General features: G+C 47.9%; 1 protein-coding gene across 1 annotated transcript; it reads left to right on the top strand.

Annotated features, from left to right (window-relative positions):
• The first annotated feature begins 5,918 nt into the window (after positions 1–5,918).
• On the top strand, positions 5,919–21,011 carry CCDC101 (coiled-coil domain containing 101). The gene is made up of 9 exons (XM_006896556.1): positions 5,919–6,010; positions 13,069–13,144; positions 13,706–13,778; positions 18,463–18,527; positions 19,397–19,526; positions 19,602–19,748; positions 19,920–19,955; positions 20,060–20,222; positions 20,886–21,011. The coding sequence occupies exons 1-9, from the start codon at positions 5,936–5,938 to the stop codon at positions 21,000–21,002; spliced, it is 882 nt and encodes a 293-aa protein (XP_006896618.1). The 5' UTR covers positions 5,919–5,935; the 3' UTR covers positions 21,003–21,011.
• The last annotated feature ends 138 nt before the right edge of the window (positions 21,012–21,149 follow it).

The raw sequence follows: 21,149 nt of genomic DNA, 5'->3' as shown, positions 1-21,149 counted from the left end.
ATAAAATTTAAAAAAATTTTAAAAAAAGAATATGCTTTTGTAAGTAGTTTTGGGATAAAGGATTGAGTATTTGTTTTGTCTCCATTTACTGAAAGTCTACTATATGGCACAATGGTGATACTTGAGGCGAAAGTGATCCCCTCCTCGAAGGACCTGACAAGCCAGGGGAGGAGAAAGTACTTCCAAAGAGAATATTAGTGTGCTTTGGTAAGTAGATTGGGAGAGAGAGAGACAGGGTGTTAGGGGAACTCAAAGGTAGGACCCATGACTCAGACTAAGAAACTAAGGCTTCCATCAGGGATTAGTGGAGGAGGTAGCTTAGTACAAAGTTAAGTCTTAGTAAATGGTTAAATCAGGGGATTGTGGGAACAGTATACTAGATAGAGGGAACAGTATTAGCTTTATAAAGCATTGGGATAAGAAATTACACAGGGTGTGTGTGGATCATAAAAAGGAGTTCAGTATTGCTGCAATATAAAACATGAGGCAGAAGGATGTGAACTTCTTCGCAGGGACCTTGTGTTCTGTGTTAAGAACTTTACTTATCCCAAATTCTTCCCTGACAGTGCAGATCAAGATGTCTGACACCGTGCAGTTCTATGACAGTCATTGGGCTTCTCTGCATCAGCTTAGGCTGGGTGGAGCAGGCAGTGCTAGACGCTGAGAGCTCTTAGACCCAGACTCCAGTGGGAGTCTTCAGTGGGAGATGCAGGACTCCAATTTAAAAGGCTAGAAGTTCAAATTCAGGAGGCCAGCTAGAAGGGGAGGCTTTCTCTCTCTCTGTCAGCTCTGTGGGAAGGTCTCTGTCCTCAGTCTTCCCCTGGGTCTAAGAGTTTCTCAGTGAAGGGACCCCGGGTCCAAAGAACTTGCTCCACTAGATGTGAGGCTGAACTCAGAACACATGTCATTACCAAGGAAAAAAGATTTATGCTGTTTCAACAAAAGCATTTGAAACAGCTCTGATATTTTTTAGTGTACTACCATGACCACACGTATAGCAGTGGTGTGTCCACTTGCCGTACAGCGGTAACTTGTGGTTGCTGTGAGGCTGAACACTGTTACGCTGATGTGTCAAATGCGTTAATGGTTGGTTACCCATGGTGGACAGTGTTGGGTGAAACTCCCCAATTAAAACAAGCTTGGAAGCAGGAGTGGCATCCACTTCCGTAATAGCTTGCCTCCGGAAACCCTGTGAACCTGGAGAGAAGGATGAGAGACACACAAGTGTTGAGGACTCTCCTTCATAGGGTCGCTATGAGTTGCTTGCGACTCGACGGCACTTAACAACAACAACAGTAACCATGACCACATGCATGACTGTGAGAATAACATCTTATATAACACATTTTCCTGTGTGAGTTAAAGAAGTCAAGGATCCTTCAGGGCACTTCCTGGGGTTGCACAAGGCAGCAGAGCTCTGCAACAGAAACTCTCCTTAAATGGGATCCCAGATCTCTGCATGGAACAACAGGGGTCACATGGCCTCTAGTGGTCAATTGAGCTGATTGGCAATTTCAAGGCAAAAATATCTGTTAAAGCCAGTGTCCTGGGAGATCATATTGAAATTAAGCCAGATAAGTTGGCAAAGGAAAGAGGCCCAAAGATTGAGAAATCAGTGGATTTTCAACACTGCTGGGTTTTTTTCCAGCAAAGGAGTTGAGAGTTGGGTAAGCAAGATCAGAGCTGCCTTTGCTGCATAACACAACTGCATCACTGGCAAAGTTGTATCATCAGAGGCAGAAATGGGTAAAGTTAAAGCTAGAGAAATTCTGACTGCTTGTGAGGAGGACTGAAGGGCTTGCTGATCTAGCCAGTCACACAGTGAAGGTGCAGCTGCCTGAACTCAAGGCAGACATTCAGCACTTTGTCAGCAAACATAAATACAAGAGCCTGGGCAAGCCGCCCAGTTCTCCAGTGAACAGACAATAAGTTCCCAAATTGTACTCTGCAGAGTAAAGACACCTCTAGAGAACAGTTAGTCCTCCAGAAATCCCCTCAGCTGCCTTTGCCCATTACTCACACAGCAACTTCTGGGAAACGGTAACTTCACCCAAAACTTTATGCAAGCCCTCAGGGTATAGCGGCAAAACCCAAAAATGACAAGCGGGCTTCCCAGCACCGCTGACCCCCCATCTCAGCAGGTGGTGCCAGCCAACTGGCCGAAAATGAAGATTAACCAACTGCAGTAGCTATGAATTAGTTCCTGCTCAAGGGTACATAACTACAATGTCATAGCATCAGGCCGTGCTGGAGGCCTAGTCATTAGGAAGGTGCACCACTAACCTACAAGCCCTTGTCTCTTTGGCAGTTGGAATTCTCCAGTGGTTTCTCAGGAGAAAGATGGGCAGTCTCCCCCATGCAGTTTCCGGCCTTGGAAACCCCGTGGAGGATGGCTCTGAGCAGGCTCCGACACCACGGCCGAGAAATGACTAACGACGCCGAGCATCTTCATATGCTTATTGGCAATTTGTATGTCTTCTTTGGAGGACTGTCTATTCAGATCTTGGTCCTTTGTTTTTTATATTGGGTGGTTTATCTTTTTGAGTTTTGATGTGTGTTTTTTTAATATGGTATTGTGTGTGTGTGCACGTGCGTGCATATGTACACGTTGTTATGTGCCATTGAGTCGTTTGCGACTCATAGCGACCCTGTGTACAACAGCCCTAAACTCTGCTCTGTCATGTGCCAGTCGAATTGCCTCTGACACACCCATCCCGATTATCCCAGTCACTGAGTCAATCCACCTCATAGAGGGTCTTCCCCTCCTGCGCTGTCCCTCTACCCTACCAAGCATGATGTCCCTCTCCAAGGACCTGTCTCTCCTTACAACATGTCCAAAGTATGTCAGACGAAGCCCCAGAATCCTTGCCTCCAAGGAGTAGTCTGGTTTAACCCTCTCTAGGATGGATCTGTTTGTTTTCTTGGCAGTCCATGGTACATTCAGTACTCTTCTCCAGCACCACAGCTCAAAGGCGTCAATTCTCCTTCTATCCTCCCTAGTCATTGTCCAACTCTCTGATGCATAACGAGTGATTGCAAAGACCATGGCCTGTATCAGGCGCACCTTAGTCTCCAGAGAGACACTTTGTACATAGGTTTTAAATGTTGTTTTTAAATGCCTTCCAACAGCAGCACCTCCTAGCCCCACCTCTCTTGCTAACACCCTGACAAATGATTCAATCTTGGTTTTATTTTGTTTTGAAATTTGTGACAGAGCGAGTACCATAGTTACACTTTTGGAGCCTCAGAAATATTTCATTACCTCTACCTCACACCATTAAAAAAAAATGAACTCAAAAGGAACTGATGGCCTAAGAGAATAGCCATAAAAATCTTAAGAGAAAACAAAAAGAAATTTCCAAGACCTTGGGAGATTTGTATCCTTGCATGAGCAAGAAAAAACAGAAAAACTGAATATCATAAAAAATTGTTGTTTTTTTAAAATTATGATTTTAACAAAAGTTTATGGAAAAGTTTGGTTTTTTCATTCATTGTCACACACTGAATGGCATAAAAATTTTAAAGGCATTTTCTTATTGCATCAAAGGACTCTTTTGTGAAAGTGAAAAAACAACCTTTACAATGAGAGTAAATATTCAGAAATCAAGTATTTGGTAAAGGTCATATACTTTATATATACAATTTATATATATATATATATATATATAGATAGATAGATAGATAGATAGATAGTTGTTTTGTTGTTGTTGTTGTTATGTGCCATTGAGTCGATTGTGACTCATAGCGACCCTATGTATAACAGCCCTAAACCCTGCTCTACCCTGTGCCAATCTCATTGCCTCCAACACACCCATCCCGATTACCCCAGTCAGTGAATCAATCCACCTTATAGAGGATCTTCCCCTCCTGCGCTGTCCCTCCACCCTACCAAGCATGATGTCCCTCTCCAAAGACCTGTCTCTCCTTACAGCATGTCCAAAGTATGTCAGGCGAAGCCCCAGAATCCTTGCCTCCAAGGAGCAGCCTGGTTTAATCCTCTCTAGGATGAATCTATTTGTTTTCTTGGCAGTCCGTGGTACATTCAGTACTCTTCTCCAGCACCACAGCTCAAAGGTGTCAATTCTCCTCCTATCCTCCCTAGTCATTGTCCAACTCTCTGATGCATAACAAGTGATTGCAAAGACTATGGCCTGTATCGGGCGCACCTTAGTCTCCAGAGAGACACCGGTCCCTAACCGCAGACTTTCCCATCGCAATACGTTTTTTGCTTTCCTGGCTACTGGTGCCAAGAGTGTTGACCGTGGAGCCGAGCAAACTGAAGCTGTGAACAATCTCAATCTCTTCACCATCCATCCTGATGCTACCGATTGATCCAGTGGTGAGAATTTTTGTCTTCTGGACATTGAGCCTCAGTCCATATTGAAGGCTGCAGTCCTTGACCCTCTGCAGTAAGTGCATGAGGTCCTCCTCAGTTTCAGCGAGCAGGGTTGTGTCATCTGCATAACGCAGATTGTTGATAGATCGTCCACCAATCCTAACGCCACGCTTCTCCTCATAGAGCCCAGCCTCTCGGATAATCTGCTCTGCATATAGGTTGAAAAGGTATGGAGACAGGACACATCCCTGGCGTACACCCTTGCTCATGCAAGGATAAAAATCTCCCAAGGTCTTGGAGATTTCTTTTTGTTTTCTCTTAAGATTTTTATGGCTGTTCTCTTTGGCCGTCAGTTCCTTTTGAGTTCATTTTTTTTTTGTATGGTGTGAGGTAGAGGTAATGAAATATTTTTGAGGCTCCAAAAGTGTAACTATGGTACTCGCCCAGTCACAAATTTCAAAACAAAATAGAACCAAGATTGAATCATTTGTCAGAGTGTTAGCAAGTGAGATGGGGCTAGGAGGTACTGCTGTTGGAAGGCATTTAAAAAATAGTATGGGGGGCATATTAGGGAGCTCTGGTGGTGTAATCTGTAGAGCGTTCCACTGCTAACCCAAAGCTTTGGCAGTTCGAATCCACCAGCAGCTCCCTGGCACAAAGATGAGCGGTCTCCTTGTGTGTGATCTGTAGCCTCTCAAAACCTGCTGGAGGGCTCACCTATAAGTTGATTCCTATTTAGTGGTATTGAATTAAGTATTACTTGACTTGGTTGAGCATGTTGTTGTTGTTATGTGCTGTCAAGTCCCTTGTGACTCATAGTGATCTTATGTACAACCACCCTAAACCCTGCTCTGTCCTGTGCCAACTTTATTGCTTCTGACACACCAACCCTCATCACCCCAGTCACTTAATCAGTGAGTCTCATCGAGAGTCTTCCTCACTTGCGCTGCACCTCCACCCTTCCAAGCTTGATGTCCCTCTCCAAGGACTGGTCCCTCCTTGTAACATGCCGACAGCATATCAGACAAAGCCTCAGAATCCTTGCTTCCAAGGAGCAGCCTGGTTTCACCCTCTCAAGATGAACCTGTTTGTTCTGGCAGTCTGTGGTATGTTCAGTACTCTTTTTCTAGCACCACAGCTCAAAGGCATCATACAGACTGTTGGCTTGGGGTTCTGGTAGCTTAGTGGGAAGGAGTTGCGCTGCCAACCCAAAGGCAGTGGGTTGGAATCCACCAGCTGCTTTGAGGGAGAAAGATGGAAAGTCCCCTCCTGTGCGATTTCCTGCCTCAGAAAACTTGCTGGAGGATCAGCTCTGGGTTGGTTCCGCCCTGATAGTCCTTAAGCAACGTTGTTGTCATTGTTGATTGCCATTTGAGCACAATTCATGGTGTCCCTATAAACAACTATCAACAACAACTACAACTATCGACATTTATCAAAGTTTATAGAGTTTCAGGAGGCATGTTGTTTTGTTTAGGAAGTGGACGCCACTCCTGCTTCCAATAAGTAACATTATGTTGCAAGAGTTCTAGAGCAACTCATTATCAAAGTCATTAATGTTTGTGCCCGCCTCCCTCTCCCAGGTACCCTTGAGACGCCATGGCCCTCGTGTCTGCGGACTCTCGTATTGCAGAACTTCTCACAGAACTCCATCAGTTAATCAAGCAAACTCAGGTAAAATCACAGCCCTTCATTCCTGGAGACCTATGGAGGGCGTGATGGACGAGGGTTGTGTTAAGAGGAGGGGAACTCCGGGTCTGGCTCACATTGATGGATTTCCCATCATGTGCAGTATTTCATGATTCTTCAAAACTCACTGGTTTTCAGTATACTCACAGGTGTTGAGCCATCGTCATGATCATTTTTATTCCTCAGTAAGACACCCTTCATGCCCATCACTAGTCACTCCCTTTTCTTACTGCCTTGCCCCGAGCTGTAGACAGCCACCCATGTACATTCTGTCTGTGGATCGAGTCTACTTTCTATCTCTGTGGATTTGTCCAGTTTGAACTTCTCTTAGATACAGAGTTTTGAAAAGTGTGGTCTTTTGTGTCTGGCTGCTTCACGTACCGGGATGTTTTGGAGGTTTTCTGTCTCTGTGCATCCGCCTGTCCTGGATCCTTCATAATGAGCCCTGGCGGCACAGTGTTTAATATGCTTGGCTGTTAACTGGAAAGTGGCTGGTTCAAACTCTCCAAAGATAGGATAGTCTGCTTCTATAAACATCCCAAAAGCCCACTGCCATCGGGTCAATCCTGATGCATAGTGACCTTCCAGCTGTTTCTCCAGATGGTAAATGTTAATGGGAGGAGGCGACCCATTATTCTGCAGAGGAACGCCTGGTGGATTCAATCTGCTGACCTTGTGGCTTGCAGCACAGCACTCTATGCATTTCGCCACCAGAGCTCTTTCCCTTATACATTACAGCCCTGGGTATGAGGCATTTCTACTCTGTTTTATGATGTTGCTAAGAGTCAGGATTGACTTGACAGCAATAAGTAAATATCTGCTATAAAGAAGAGCATACGTTACTCGTCCAAGTGTGTCTGGTTTACAGTATTTAGCAACTTTATTTCTTCTTATTACTGAATAATATTCCATTATATGGGATCGTAGGAGTCTCCAAGATAATCCTCGGGTTCAGTGATTCAGCAGAACGTCTCAGAAGAGCAATTTTTATAGATGTTGTTATTGTTGTCAGGTGTCACTGAATTGATTTTTACTCATAGTCACTCTGTGAACCACGTGTCTCGACCTTGTCCTAGCCTCTGCCATCCTCACCATCTCTTATGTCCTTGAGCCCATTATGATAGTTGCTGCGTCAGTCCATCTTGTTGGGAATCTTGCTCTCTACCTTTGCCAGCATGTCGACGACTATTTGCAAGGTCTGTATCCTCCCAGCAACATGCCAAAAGTATGTGAGATAAAGTCTCACCATCTGTGCCTCGAAGGATCATTCTAATTCCTCCAAGGCAGACTTGTTTGTTCTTTTGACAGTCCATAGGGTGTGTTAGGTCCTCTCCTCTAACCCCATAATTCAAAGACATAGATTCTTGTTCAGTCATCCTTATTCATTGTCCAACTTTCACAGGCAGAGGAAGTAATTGAAAAAACCATAGCTTTGATCAAGTTCACCTTGGTCTTTACATTGATGTCTTTGCTCTTTAGAATTTAGGGAGAGGTCCTTGACAATAGATTTTCTCAATGTAACATGTCTTTTAATTTCCCATCTGCTCTTTGTATGGGTCTTGATTGTGGATCAAAGTAAAATTAAATCTTTGACAACTTTAGTCTTTATCTATCATGATGTTACCGATTGGTCTAGTGGCAAAGAGTTTTGTTTTCTTGATATTGAGATGTAATCCATATTAAAGACTTTTAAATTTATATTAAAGTCTTTGATCTTCTGCGGCGGCAAGTGCTTTAAATCCTCTTCATGTTCTGAAAGGAAAGTTGCTTTATCTGCATAACTCAGGTGGTTGTAGTTGGTAAGTCTTCTTCCTCCGATTCTGATGCCATGTTTTTCTTCATATAGCCCAGCTTCTTGAATGTTTTGCTCAGCCTACAGATTGAATAGGTATGGAGAAAGTATACTACTCTGACACACATCTTTCCTGACTTGAAACTATGCACCATTTCCTTATTCTGTTCAGATAGTCATTTCTTGGTCTATGTATAGGTTTCACATGAGCCAAATCAAGTTTTCTGGGATTCTCATTCTTCTCAATATTATCCATAGATTGTCCATGATCCACACAGTCAAAAATGCCTTTATAGAGTCATAAAACAAATCTCTTTTGTGGTGACACAGGTGATTACAGTGTATTTTGGTGAAAAAATGCAGATTCAAGTCATCTTTGGTGTCCAAGATTCATTTCATGTAGGCATGAAACATTTGCGTAGGACCTTAATCTGCAACTTTGTCAGAGGTTAGACTATTAGCATGTAGTCCAAAATCCCCACTATAAAGCACACTGTTTGCGTAAGTTGGTAGGACCAAGGCCCAGGCAAGGAAAGACATTTTATCAGTCAGGATAGCCTAAGGGTGTTCGGTTATCTCAGAACTGAAGCAAAGGCCAGACCTTTATTTGGCATGTGCAGGCTTTGGAATGAACAGCCCAGGGTTAATCTTCTACTAAACAGGCTATTCCTCTTGGCTAGGATTTTTTTTTTACAGCAAAGCAATCATGTTTATCTAATGACATACATTTAGTATAATGGATGTATTTATGTAACAATTCCAAGACCGCATCATTTGAAAGAGTTAAGGGAGCTCTGGTGGGCTGGTGGCAAGAAACTGTGCTGCAATCCTGAAGGCCTGTGATTCGAATCCACCAGATGCTCTGCTGGAAAGGAGGGTCAGTCTCCTCCAGTGCTAGTCGGAAAAAGAGTTATTGGAGGGTAAAGGTTGCCTTAAAGAAACAACTAATGTGTTCTATGAAACTATTACCCATTGATTTCTACCCATTTCCCCTTGTGACCTGCTATTTGCACTTTATGATACACTTGTGCAGAACTCTTTAGCACAGAGAACTTAGCTGATGGTTAAGTTAGCTGATGACTAAACTCACCTCTTCCTCAGGCTAGTCATTTTCCACCAATATGACATGCAGAGGTGTCTTTGACTCAGTCACGCAATACATTTGCTCACCAACAGCAGTACTGTTATAAGATTGTTTTACATAAGGTGGTTGACTCAAACTGACGGTGCCAGTTTACACTTTATCATGAGGGCAGTTGGAATGCATCAATTCACACGTGTCCAGAGACCTTCCATGGGTTTGGAGGACTGTAAGGTCCCTGATGTAACCTTAGATAGAAGTAGGGGCTTCTGGGGACCTAATGGGAAGGAGCTGCACTGCCATCTCAAAGGTGCTTGGTTCAAATCTACCAGCTGCTCTGCAGCAAAAGGGTGGGCAGTCTCCTTCTGTGGGATTGATTACCGCTGGAAACCCACCAGAGAGTCAGTGGTGAGTTGGTTCCAGCTTGATGGTACAAAACAACAGTAAGGTTCCCATTGGTGTTTGTTTCGCTTGTGCTTCAGCGGCTAGGAGGCAGCTCATTCATTGCTCTGGCAGCTGCATCCTCCACCTATAATATAATCACTCTAAGGTCTCGTCAGGGTACAGGGATCAGGGTACAGGCCCTTTCCCAACACTAGCTTACCTCAGTGAGATCTGGCGTGATTTGCCTTGTCTGACACGTGGCACTGAAGCCTCAGCGTCTTTCCAAGCTGACATCCAGCCCTTTGATGCCTCCCTCCTGAAAGAGAACTCCTTCTTATCAGTTAATAAACAATTCACCATTAAAACTGACTTTGCTTTGTCCTAGGATGCCGAGGCTGGCACCTTCCATCTCCTTCCTGTAAAGCCCTTTACTGCCTTGTGGGCTGGTAGTCACTGCACTGTGCGTGCTTTGTCATTGTGTGCTAAAGGCCGGGGTGTGGAGGCGATACGTGCTTGGATCCCAGAAGTACTGGGTGCCATATGGGGGTTAGGTGAGTGGTAGGTCCAGAGCGCTTAATTGTGCTCAGGTGAGACCTAGACCTAGAGGCTGTTGTGTGAACAGAGCAGAGGAACAGTGCATGATTAAGAGAGTACTTGAGGGTTGTATTCCCTGTCCGTAACTGTTTAATCTGTATGCTGAACAAATTATTTGATAAGCGGGATTCTATGAAGAAGAATGTGGCATCAGGATTGGAGAGAAGACTCATCAATAACCTGCGTTATGCAGATGACACAACCTTGCTGAAAGTGAGGAGGGCTTGAAGCACTTGTTGCAGAAGATCAAGAAATGCAACCTTCGGTATGGATTGCATCTCAGTGTCAAGAAAACAAAGATTCTTACCACCAGACCAATAGGCAGCATCTTCACGGATGGAGAGGATATTGAAACTGTCAATAACTTTATCTTGCTTGGATCCACAATTACCCTGGTTCCAGTAGTCAGGAAATGAGACTCATTGCACTGGGGAAATCTGCAGTTAGGGACCTCTGCAAGTTACTGAGGACTAATGATGACCGTTTGAGGACTAAGGTGTGTCTGATTCAGGCCATGGGCTTTCTGATCACTTGCTATGCATCTGAGAGCTGGAAAATGAATAAGAGTGACAGAAGAAGAAGAAGTGACACCTTTGAGCTGTAGTGTTGGAAAAGAGAACTGACATCACTTAGACAGCCAAGAAAACACATATGTCTTGGAGAGGGTGCAGCTGGAGTGCTCTTTGGAGGCAAGAATGAGGCTTCACTTCACATACTTTGAGCATGTTGCTAGGAGGCACTATTCCTTGGAGAGGGACATGATGCTAGGAAGGGTTGGCAAAGGAGAGAAAGACCCTCGACCAGGTAGACTGATGTGGTAACTTCTCCAGTGGGCTCTTGTGTATCAGGAAGTGTGAGGATGGCACAGGACAGAACAGGGTTCAGATCTTTTGTTCGTAGGGTCACTATGAGTCATACTTGACTCAGTGGCACCTAACAACCACCAATCCACTCAGGATATAATTTCCCTTGAATTTGCCTGTGAGCTTCCAGAGCCCACCTAGTCTCTGTGTGGGGCTATTTTCAGCACTAATCCCATCAGAAACCTATTGTCTTTCCTCCTATTCTAATGGCTTTCCAAACCAAGGTGATGTGTGTTTGTGTATGGCATGTAAATCCACTGGCTCAGTATCTAATAAGACTTTCTGGAAAATTCCAAAATGAAATCCTCTGTTGTAAACATAACCTGAAAAGAAAAAATCCTGGCCCTAGATGAGAGTTCCTCACAGTCCTGAGACATATGCTGGTCATTTCCTCAGCATACCTTAGAGTGACCAGCCTCTCCGAGGGCAGCGCCACTGGACTTGTAGGCTTCCTTCCACTGACCTTTCCCGAAGCAGGGAGCTGGGCCGGTTGGCCTGGGAGCCCGGTAAGCACCGGTTTCCAGTGAGCAGGTCTGCATGGACTTGTTTCACCTGGGTTTCATGTCAAAGATGTGGTGAAGCCCAGTGCCAATTGTTCGCTACAGATTAGATAGATAAACACGATTAGCCCGTGTTACCTTACTTATTGGGTAATCAGCCTCTGTCTCAACAAGCATGTGGCCTCATTTTTTTTAGGCATCTGCTATAAATGTGCTATAAGCTCCACACCACACTCTTGCCCTGAGCTTCTCAAAGCACCAGTGACTTTTCCTCGTTGTGTACACATTTATCCATGCCTTCTCCCCGACCAGCTGCTTTCTCTTCTCTTAATTTCCCAATGATTGATTGATTGATTTTTTTTTAATTTTTTATTTTCCCTTGTTGTGTACCATCGAGTCAGATCCAACTGACACGGGAGGAGATTGCCCCTCCTTCCCCAGCAGAGCACCTGGTGGTTTCGAACCGCTTGCTGTTGGGATTGTAGCACAGCATCTTGCCACTAGGCCACCAGAGCTCCCCCCCCCCATTGATTTTTACCCAGACTTTTCCACCTTAGGATGTTAGATCCAGAAAGTTGGTAGGAATACCAGTCCAAGCAAGTGTCCCTGACCCCCCTGCTCCCTCAGTCTACCTCCATTCATATAAGGTAGGCTTATGTAGATCCTAAACTCTCTCTAGTGGGCCATTGGGGATTGCCGTGTACTGTGTATCCCCTGCAGGCAGATTTGTGCTCACCTGTAACACGCCTTATACACAATAGGGAGCTTTCGTGAGCCTGCAGCCGTGTCTGAGCAAGCAAGAGCTGGGCTGGACCTTTGTTTCAGGTGTAACCGTGCCTGTCCGTAGTGTACTAAGGGCAGGGTGTGTGTGCAAGTTCTGAGAACTATAAGACGTGGTGGGAAAGTTCCCCAGCTGCTCGCAGGAGTGGCTCTCACATGTGGAGTTAGTGTGGAGCTTGTGTGTGTGTGTGTGTGTGTGTGTGTGTGTGTGTGTGTGTGAGAGCCACGAGGCTGGGCTCCCTGCTCCCCGGTAATCTGTGAAAACTTCAATAGAGAAATGTTTAAGGCTCCTGCACCTCCTTGGCTTTTCATGCATTTTTCCAATTGGCCAGTAGACCTGAGCTTCCAACGTTAGCTGACTGCCTGTTACCTGATATTTAACGTAATGAGCAAGGTACCTGAGCGTGGACATGACAGATGGCACTGCGAGCATGATTTTGACTGAGTGACATGGGCTGAGCCTGCCCAAAGCAGGACAGCTACATTCCCTGTCAACTCCACTTTGGCCAGTTTCTTTCTTCATAACCTTCCCTATTCCTTCCAAGCATCCATAGTTGCAGCCCTGGTCCTAAGACTGCTGCATCAGGTAGGGAAAGAGGTGGAGGTGATGTGAAGAAAGCTTAAACTCATGTACTCTCTCATGCTCCCTCCTCGAAGCAAATGACCATAAATGTAAGAGTTCATTTCTGGATCCTCAATTCTATTCAGTCTGTCTGTCCACATGCTGGTATACACATTCCTCATTACTGTAGCTTTGTAGAAAGATTTGAAGTAAGGAACTGTGAGTTCCCTAACTTTATTTTTCTTTATCGAGATTGTTTTGACTATCTGGGTACCTTGAATTTCCATATGAATCATAGGCTCATCTGCTCAGTTTCTGCAAAGAAGTTGGGTAGAATTTTGATGAGGATTGCTTTAAATCTGTAGATAAATTTCCCTTGTTAAAGGACAGTCCACTTATGGTTTAACTTTTGCATTAATCAGGAAGCAGACTCTTTTGAACTCAAAACCAGGACCCCTTTCATGTCCTGGGGTTCTTTTCTCTGTAGGAAGAGCGTTCCCGGAGTGAACACAATTTGGTGAATATCCAGAAGACCCACGAGCGGATGCAGACAGAAAACAAGAGTGAGTAGGTGGGCTCAGGAAAGGGAGGGGTTGGGAGTGCAGCTCTTAGCATCTTGTTAGGGGACTTGTGCGTGGCCCTCCCTTATCCCAGCTTGAACTGCCTCTTGGGCCAGAGAGACAGTCTTCGCTTAGACTGATTTGGAACAGATGCCCAATATTAGGGAACTGTGATACCCAACTTTGGGGCCTGCAGAGTCAATCAAATGAGGATGCAGTCTGGAAACCCCTGAGAAGCACAGGCAGCCCAGTCCACTGGCCACGCTCTGGAACACAGTTCCTCGGACTGTGGATGAGCCTCTGCTGGACTGGTGGTTTCCAAATCTGAGTGGCTTTGAGAATGGTTTGTTCACCCTGGTGTGCTGACAGAGGTGTTAGGCTGCATGTGTCCTGATGGCAGAGCTGAAAGTCCTCTCCTAGATGCGGTGATGGCATCTGTTAGCTCACTTCCCAAGGGGCGCCAGCCTCAGGGAGCACTTGCCTCTGAGCTCATGAAGCTCAGACTTCTCCCTCGGCCTCTCTGCCATTGCCTTCTGCCTCCTTGTCCCTGTGTTTGCACTGCAGTCTCTCCCTATTACCGGACGAAGCTGCGTGGGCTCTACACAACTGCCAAGGCTGATGCAGAGGCTGAGTGCAAGTGAGTAATGCCCACTCTGCCCGCCATTGCCTCCCCGCCCGCACCGGGGTGAGGCTGAGAACCAGTGATACCCCCCTGCTCTGCCTGCTGTTGCTTCCACACCTGCACCTTGTGGGCACTGGCTGCCGGTGCCTGTGAACCACAGCCCCCGCTTCTCCGGCCCAAGCCTGTTCTGCCGTCTACTAGTCCCGTGACCTAGGCTGGTCATTCAGCTGAAACTCAATTTTTCCATCACTGAAATGGGATATTAACTAGCCACAGAAGTATATAGTTAGGAAGTGGTGCTGCAATCCCAAAGGCAATTGGTTCAACTTCACCAGTTGCTCCGTGAGAGAAGGATGGGCCGTCTCCTCTCATGCAATTTACTGCCTCTGAAAACTCGCTGGAGGGTCAACTCTGAGTCAGTTCCGACTCAGTGGCACCCAGAAACAGCAGCTACAGAGGCAACAGAAGTGTGAACATGAAATAGTGCCTGCCGTTACACAATACTTGCAAAGTTACTAATATTGGTGTTTTTTCACATTTTTTTGGCCATGACCCATGAAAAGAAATCTGTTCTCTATTATAACTCAGTTAATAGTAATTCCTCCTCCTTATGTGCCACTTACTGTGTGCCAAACGCTTTTTGGATTTTATATATATTCTTAAACACTTAATAGATTTGCCTCAGCTCATCCTTATTGTAACCCTGTGAGCTAAGTTTTGATATTACCCCCATTTCATAGATGAGGAAACTGAGGTACAGAGCAGAATGCAATCTCTTAGAAGTTAGTTAGCTCGTAAGTAAGATGCTTGTTTTAAAACCAGAGTCCATATTCTTGAAATATCATGGTAGCTAGGAAGAAGGATTTGCCATCCACTTCCGAAATAACAGGCCTTCGAAAACCCTATGAACGATAGAACACTCTTAGACTAGCAGACATGGCACCTGAGGCTGAGATCTCAAATATGGAAACACAAAGAACAGTGACTGGGGTAATGAGTGTAGGTGTGATAGAGCAGATTTCAGGGCTATTTATATAGGGTCGCTGTGAGTCGCAAGTGACTTAACAGCACATACCAAAAACAACAACATGGTATCTTTCCATGGCATGCCTTTATTTTATAGGTGTACATATCAGAGACTGTGAAGATGGCTCAGAACAGAACAAAGTCCAGCTCTGATGTTCATGGGGTCACTGAGAGTTGTAGTTGACTCGATGGCATCTAACAACAACACATTTCAGAATTGGAGCAAGAGTTTGCAGTATAATCCTGTTACTAGGTATACATCTATACATCTATTTTGGTTGGTTGGTTTTCTTAAAAAATTACTGCTTGTTATTCAAGAAAGGAATTTCCTAACTCACATAAAGTATTGGCTATCGCCTGGACTGCCAAAAGAACAAACCTATCTGGCTTGGAGAAAGTGCAGCCAGGGTGCTCCTTACAGCAGGGCTGGAGAAGCTTCGTCTCCCATCCTTTGAGTGTGTCGTCAGGAGGGGCGAGTCCTCGGAAAAGGACATCATGCTGGGCAAGGCAGGCGGTCAGAGAAAGAGAGGAGGACGTTCAACAAGATGGATTGACACGATGATTGTGTCCGTGGGCGCGAGCTGGTGAGGAGGGTGAGGCTGGGGCTAGGTTCAGGGGTGCCTGTGACCATGGGCGACTCAGTACCATCTAAGAACAAGAAGTTGTAACTTTCCGTTTAAATAGCTGCCTACCTGTGTTGACAGCTAACGTTCAGGTTCCTGAAGCATCTGTTAGAGAGCTCTGCTGGCCTAATGGTGGGAAGCTGCGTGGCCATCCCAGAGGTACACAGTTCGAATCCACCAGCTGCTCTGAAGGAGAAAGAGAGGCAGTCTCCTCTTGTGCAATTTACTGCCTCTGAAAAGGTGCTGGAGGGTCAGCCATGGGTTGGTTCCGACTCAACAGCACAAAACAAGAAGCATCGACTAGGAAACTTCAGTTGGCCTAGTGGATAAGGAGCTGCATTCCCAATCCAGAGGCTGGTGGTTTGAATCCAGCCCTGCTCCATGGGAGAAAATGGGCAGTCTCCTCTCATATGATTTACAGCCTCTAAAAACCCATTGGAGGGTCAGCTATGAGTCAGTTCTGACTTGACGCACATAACAAGCATTCACAAACAAGTCATTACTGCATACAGGTCCCCCTCGCCTCCTTAATCACCACAGACTCTGACTACTGGTTTTTCTTTGCCTGTATTTTCTTTGCTTGCTGACAGCAGTGCTGTAAACCTTTGCTGATGCCCCCACATAGCTCCAGGCCCGCCTCATAGAGAGATGTGAGTTGTAGATTGTTCAGAGAAGAGTAACAGTGTAATCCGTGGGCAGCAGTCATGCCCCGGAATCTGGGATGGCCTCAGGGAAGGGATGAGCGGGGAGAGACGATAAGCTGGGCAGAGGGGATGATGTCAGAGGCCGTGACTGCAGAACATGCACCTGTGGGCATGAGAAACAGCCCCAGTGGTGGGAGAGGAGCTTGGGGTGTGAAGGCCCCCAGCACCACGGTGTGTCCTGAAGCCACCAGCGCCAGTGATGTCTCAAAAGCAGGAAGCCGGGTGGGAGTCAAAGCAAGTTGGGTGATCAGGCGATAGATGGCGCTGGAGCTGAGCAGCAAGAGTAGTTTCTGAGATGGGGGGCTGGTTGGGAGAGCAGCAGAGATTTCTGTGTTCAGCTGGGACAGAAGCATCTCATGGAGCTCTTCATGCCAGAGCACACGGCGGAGTCGACCTGAATATTTCAGCGGCCGCTTAGCTTCTGGCCCACGCTTCCCCCTTCCCACTCTCCAGGCTCTAAATGTGGCCTGTGTTAAGTCAGAGGATGTCATGCTGATTTGAGAGTGTAGGTAAACTGTCCCTCCCTGCCCAGCTGCTGGTGCAGGCAGCCCGTTGCTTCTGAAGACAGTGTGGGGGCACCTCCTGCCATTGGCAGGTCCAGAGTCAGACATTTACAAACGTGGTCTGTGCACACAGCGACCGATACCTTGTAATCCTGCCGTCACTTCTCCTTCACCATCTCTTCTCAAACCTTCATCCTTGCTCCCAGTAAATACAGAGCGTGACCTTCTTAGAACCACTTGCCAGGTCAGGAAAGGTGAGATCGACGTGGGCACCAGGAGTGCTATGGCCAGGCGGGAAGATGTGTGTACTCTGGAAGAGGTACTCATCGATGCTTTAACAGACACCAGCTTGTTTTTAAAGAGAAATAGAAGAGGTGCCTAGAGGTGTTGTCAAAACCAGAGCCCGAACCTTAGGACCGCTGCTGTTCTTTGTATTGTGGACGTCAGCTTTGCAGAAAACAGAAAGAACTCCTGTGCCTTTATGTAACAGCTCATCTCAGTTTTGAAAAGGCTTTCAGATGACAGCAGGGGTCAAAGATCTTGATTACCAGAGTGGAGTTGGGGGAAGGGAGTCCTCCTCCTCCTCCTCCTGAAACAAGTTGTTTCCTAACATTGGTTCAGAAAGCATTTCCAAAAATACAGCTACGCAAGCACAATAGCCAGTGGGGCAGATGGTGTCTTCAGGGAGCCTTCTGACAGCACATAGCGGCCTTGGTGATTCCAGGGCGAGCTGGGGAAGGCAGGTCCAGGGGCATCTACCAAGCCGGGCTGTCCTGGACCGTCCTGTGCACACTGCCGACGGAGCGGCACTGTGGGTGGGGATTAACATGCTGAAACAGAGAACAAGTGTTAAAGGCTTTGGTGATTCTGCAGCAATGGTTTCCTTTAACCTGCTACTTCACAAACCTATGTGCTTCTCAAGTCTGGTGGTTCCTAGAGGTTCTGGTGTAATCAAGATGGAACTCAGACATGAGTTTTGATTTTTTATTTTAAAGTTACTTTAGCCTCAGAAATTAAGGCTGTAGCATGCACGTTCTGTCATTCTTACTCTATCCACAGCCGTGTTCTTTTTCTGCAGTTTTTCCGCCTATGGGAGAACTGCTTCCCAGTGTAGGGTAACGGCTCACCTGTTGGCCTCTGCCAGCGTCCTGGCACCTCTGTCACTCTGGAGGAATCCCTGGGTGGTGCAAAGGGCAACACTCAGCTTCTGGCTGAAAGGTTGGTGGTTTGAAACCACCCAGGGGCATCTCAAAATAAATCTGCTTCTAGAAGGTGACGGCCACTGGGAACCTGACGGAACAGTTCTACTCTGTGACAGCAGATGTCACTAGGGCTTGGAGGTGACTCAGACAGCTCTAACTGGAGCTCTTGATAACTCTGACCTCCCATAGATAAAATTCTCAAAATTTCCGGGGCTGCATGTCCACCAGAGGTCTACGTTTTGTAGAGAGGCCTGTCTTGTATGAAGCCAGCCCTCCCAAAGTGCCCTGTGGGGTTCTTCGTTTTTTTATATGTGGGGTCCCACCGTGGGCAGTGGCTCTGACTTCCACCCACCACGTCTCAAGGCTGTGAGCATTGCAGCCACGCTTCTTGGTACTGGTCTGGCACACTCGGGGCCCAAGCGGCTTTCTGGCTCGCTTTCCCAGCTGGCACCCGCTTTCTCTTAGATGCTGGCCTGGCTTCCTTACTGCCTGTCAGTTCTCTGCTTTGAAGATTGAAACACTCTTAGTGTTTATAGTTTGCAGCAGCGGGCTTGGTCCAGAAAACCCAGCCTGTCAGTCCTGGAAAGGGAAGTCTGAGCTGAGTGCTTCACCCAGGCCTCTTCCTCCCTCCCCTCTCACAGCATCCTCCGGAAAGCTCTAGATAAGATCGCAGACATCAAGTCTCTGTTGGAAGAGCGGCGGATTGGTGAGTTGACAGGAAAGTTCAGTGTCCCTTGCCCAGGAGCAGTGAGGGTTCCTGAGGGTGCAGCCCTTCTTGGGGGGGGGGCTCGGCTGCCTCTCAGTGCCGACCTCCCCAGGGGTGACCCAGTGAGTCTGGAACTGGGACATGCGCAGAGGCGGTTCCCTGCCTCTGAGAGGCGGGGTTTCGTGTGTTCCCCTTCGTCATACCAAGTGGATCCCGCCCTTGCCCTCTTGTGCCTTCTGCCCCTGCAGCCAGCACCGCCCTCCTCCCCACCTCTGCTCCCCTTTTTGCCGGGGGTGGGGGTGGAGGGGAACCTGACTCATTCTTGCAGAGCCACACCTGTGAGTCTTGAAGGCATGACCTTCCAGGTGGAGTCTACAGTGAGAGGCTGCAAGTCCTTGGCCTTACCCCCTCACTCCCCTGCCCTTTACGTAACACACGCTGGAGGACACCTCAGAAGTGTCAGTGCCAGACTGGTTTTGTGTGAAAGTGGCTGGGTGGCTGCGCCATGCTTGAGAGGTCAGGGACCCACAGTGGGCAATCTTGTTTTTGAATCCCAACTTTATAGAAAAGTGCACGTGTGTCAAACTTACTGCATTTCCCAGGAAGTGGGCACCGTTCTGTAACCAGCCTCAGATCTGGGAAGCACAAGGCTACCTTTTGTCCCCCTCGTCCCTTCCCCAAGGACTGTGTCCACTGGCCTCTTTTCTGTTAGAGGAGCTGTGGGCAGACTCTTCATGGACCATCTAGTGCCATCTATTCAGGAGCCAGGGGCTCCAAGCTGAGCCCCTCTGAGAGCAGGGGTGCCAGGAGGGTGTGGAGCAGGGCCTCACTCCCTGTCTGCAAACTGGGGGCTCCCTTCCTTCCCACAGCCGCCAAGATCGCGGGCCTGTACAATGACTCGGAGCCTCCCCGCAAGACCATGCGCAGAGGGGTGCTGATGACGCTGCTGCAGCAGTCGGCCATGACCCTGCCCCTGTGGATCGGAAAGCCCGGAGACAAGTGAGAGTGGCTCGGGCGGACGATGGGCGGCTTGTGTTCCCAGGCCGGGGGGCCTAACCGTTTCCCTCCTCCCAGGCCGCCCCCGCTGTGTGGGGCCATCCCAGCCTCAGGGGACTACGTGGCCAAACCTGGAGACAAGGTGGCTGCCCGGGTGAAGGCTGTGGATGGGGACGAGCAGTGGATCCTGGCCGAGGTGGTCAGTTATAGCCATGCCACCAACAAGTGAGTGGACCCGGCCGGCGACACCCCCGGCCTCACGCTGCTTGGGCTGCAGAGCTTCCCCGCGGGAGCTGGGGTGGCGGGGCAGCTCCCCCTTCTCCCCCTTCTCCCCTCAGCCCTCTGCGGCCTGGACTGTATGGCTCATAGCACCCAGTGTTTCCTGTCTTCCCCCAGGTACGAGGTAGACGACATTGATGAAGAAGGCAAGGAGTGAGTATCAGGGGCCAGGGAAGTGCAGAGCCTGCCAGCAGCCAGGCCGCGGGGATGCATCTGCGTGCCTGACCCTGGGCTGACACAGGTCCCTGCACCCCCAGGAGACACACCCTGAGCCGACGTCGCATCATCCCTCTGCCCCAGTGGAAGGCCAACCCTGAGACAGACCCTGAAGCCTTATTTCAGAAGGAACAGCTCGTGCTGGCCCTGTACCCCCAGACCACCTGCTTCTACCGCGCCCTCATTCACACGCCTCCGCAGCGGGTAAGGCAGCCCAAGATGTCATGTTCTGGCTGACCAGAGGGCGTCATGAGGTCATAACCTTTCCTTGTCATGTCTTCTGGGCTGGAAGGGGCCTGTGAGGCCCTCCTGATGAGCTCTGTAATGTCACCACAACCCTGTCACCTAAGCTCCTCTTTGCATTTACACAGAAGAAGACAGACAGCTGAGCCCTGAGAAGGGAGTGCATCCAGGGCCTGTCCTCAGGTCACCTGTGTCCTGTACCACTGAGGACATACATATGCCTGGGGCTGCTCAAGGCTCTGCCAGTGCCCACGCCATACTGTCCATAGCAGTGTGATGCCCATTCTCTCACTTCGTCCATATACCTACTTGATGCCCTCTGAGCTGTGCTCGATCACCTTAACATGGGGTCAGGGCAAAGAGCTGCCAGTAATGACCCAACCCTGACTTAGGTCCCAGGCCCCACCTCCCTGCTCTTTGTCCCCTGCCCTTAGCCCTTTGTTGCAAGAAAGGAACTCCTCAGCAGTAGGGACTGGAGTCTTGGCATCCGAGCGTGGAAGATAAGGACAGGAGACAGGGAACCCGTGGACCAGAGGTTCCCAGTGAAGGTTGTGGGGCAGGTTCAAGACAGGAAGACCTCGCCTGGGAGTCTCTGACAGCCCCTCTGTCTGCCTCCTGTCGCAGCCCCAGGATGACTATTCGGTCCTGTTTGAAGACACCTCCTATGCAGACGGTTACTCCCCTCCCCTCAATGTGGCCCAGAGGTATGTGGTGGCTTGTAAGGAGCCCAAGAAAAAGTGACACAGGCTGCACCTCTGGGAAAAGGCAACAAAAGGTTCCCTGTGAGCAAATAAATATTCTCCCCACCATGTCCTCATCCGTCTCTGGGGTTTTTCATCTTCAGACCCTCTTCCCCTGTCCAATAGGGCAAACTGAGGAGCTGGTGGC

Source organism: Elephantulus edwardii, unplaced genomic scaffold, assembly GCF_000299155.1.
Source record: "Elephantulus edwardii isolate Elephantulus edwardi_28Jun2011 unplaced genomic scaffold, EleEdw1.0 scaffold00186, whole genome shotgun sequence".
Classification (NCBI taxonomy): Eukaryota; Metazoa; Chordata; class Mammalia; order Macroscelidea; family Macroscelididae; genus Elephantulus; species Elephantulus edwardii.
Note: the sequence above shows the minus strand (reverse complement) of the source record. Positions and strands in the feature narration are given on the sequence as shown.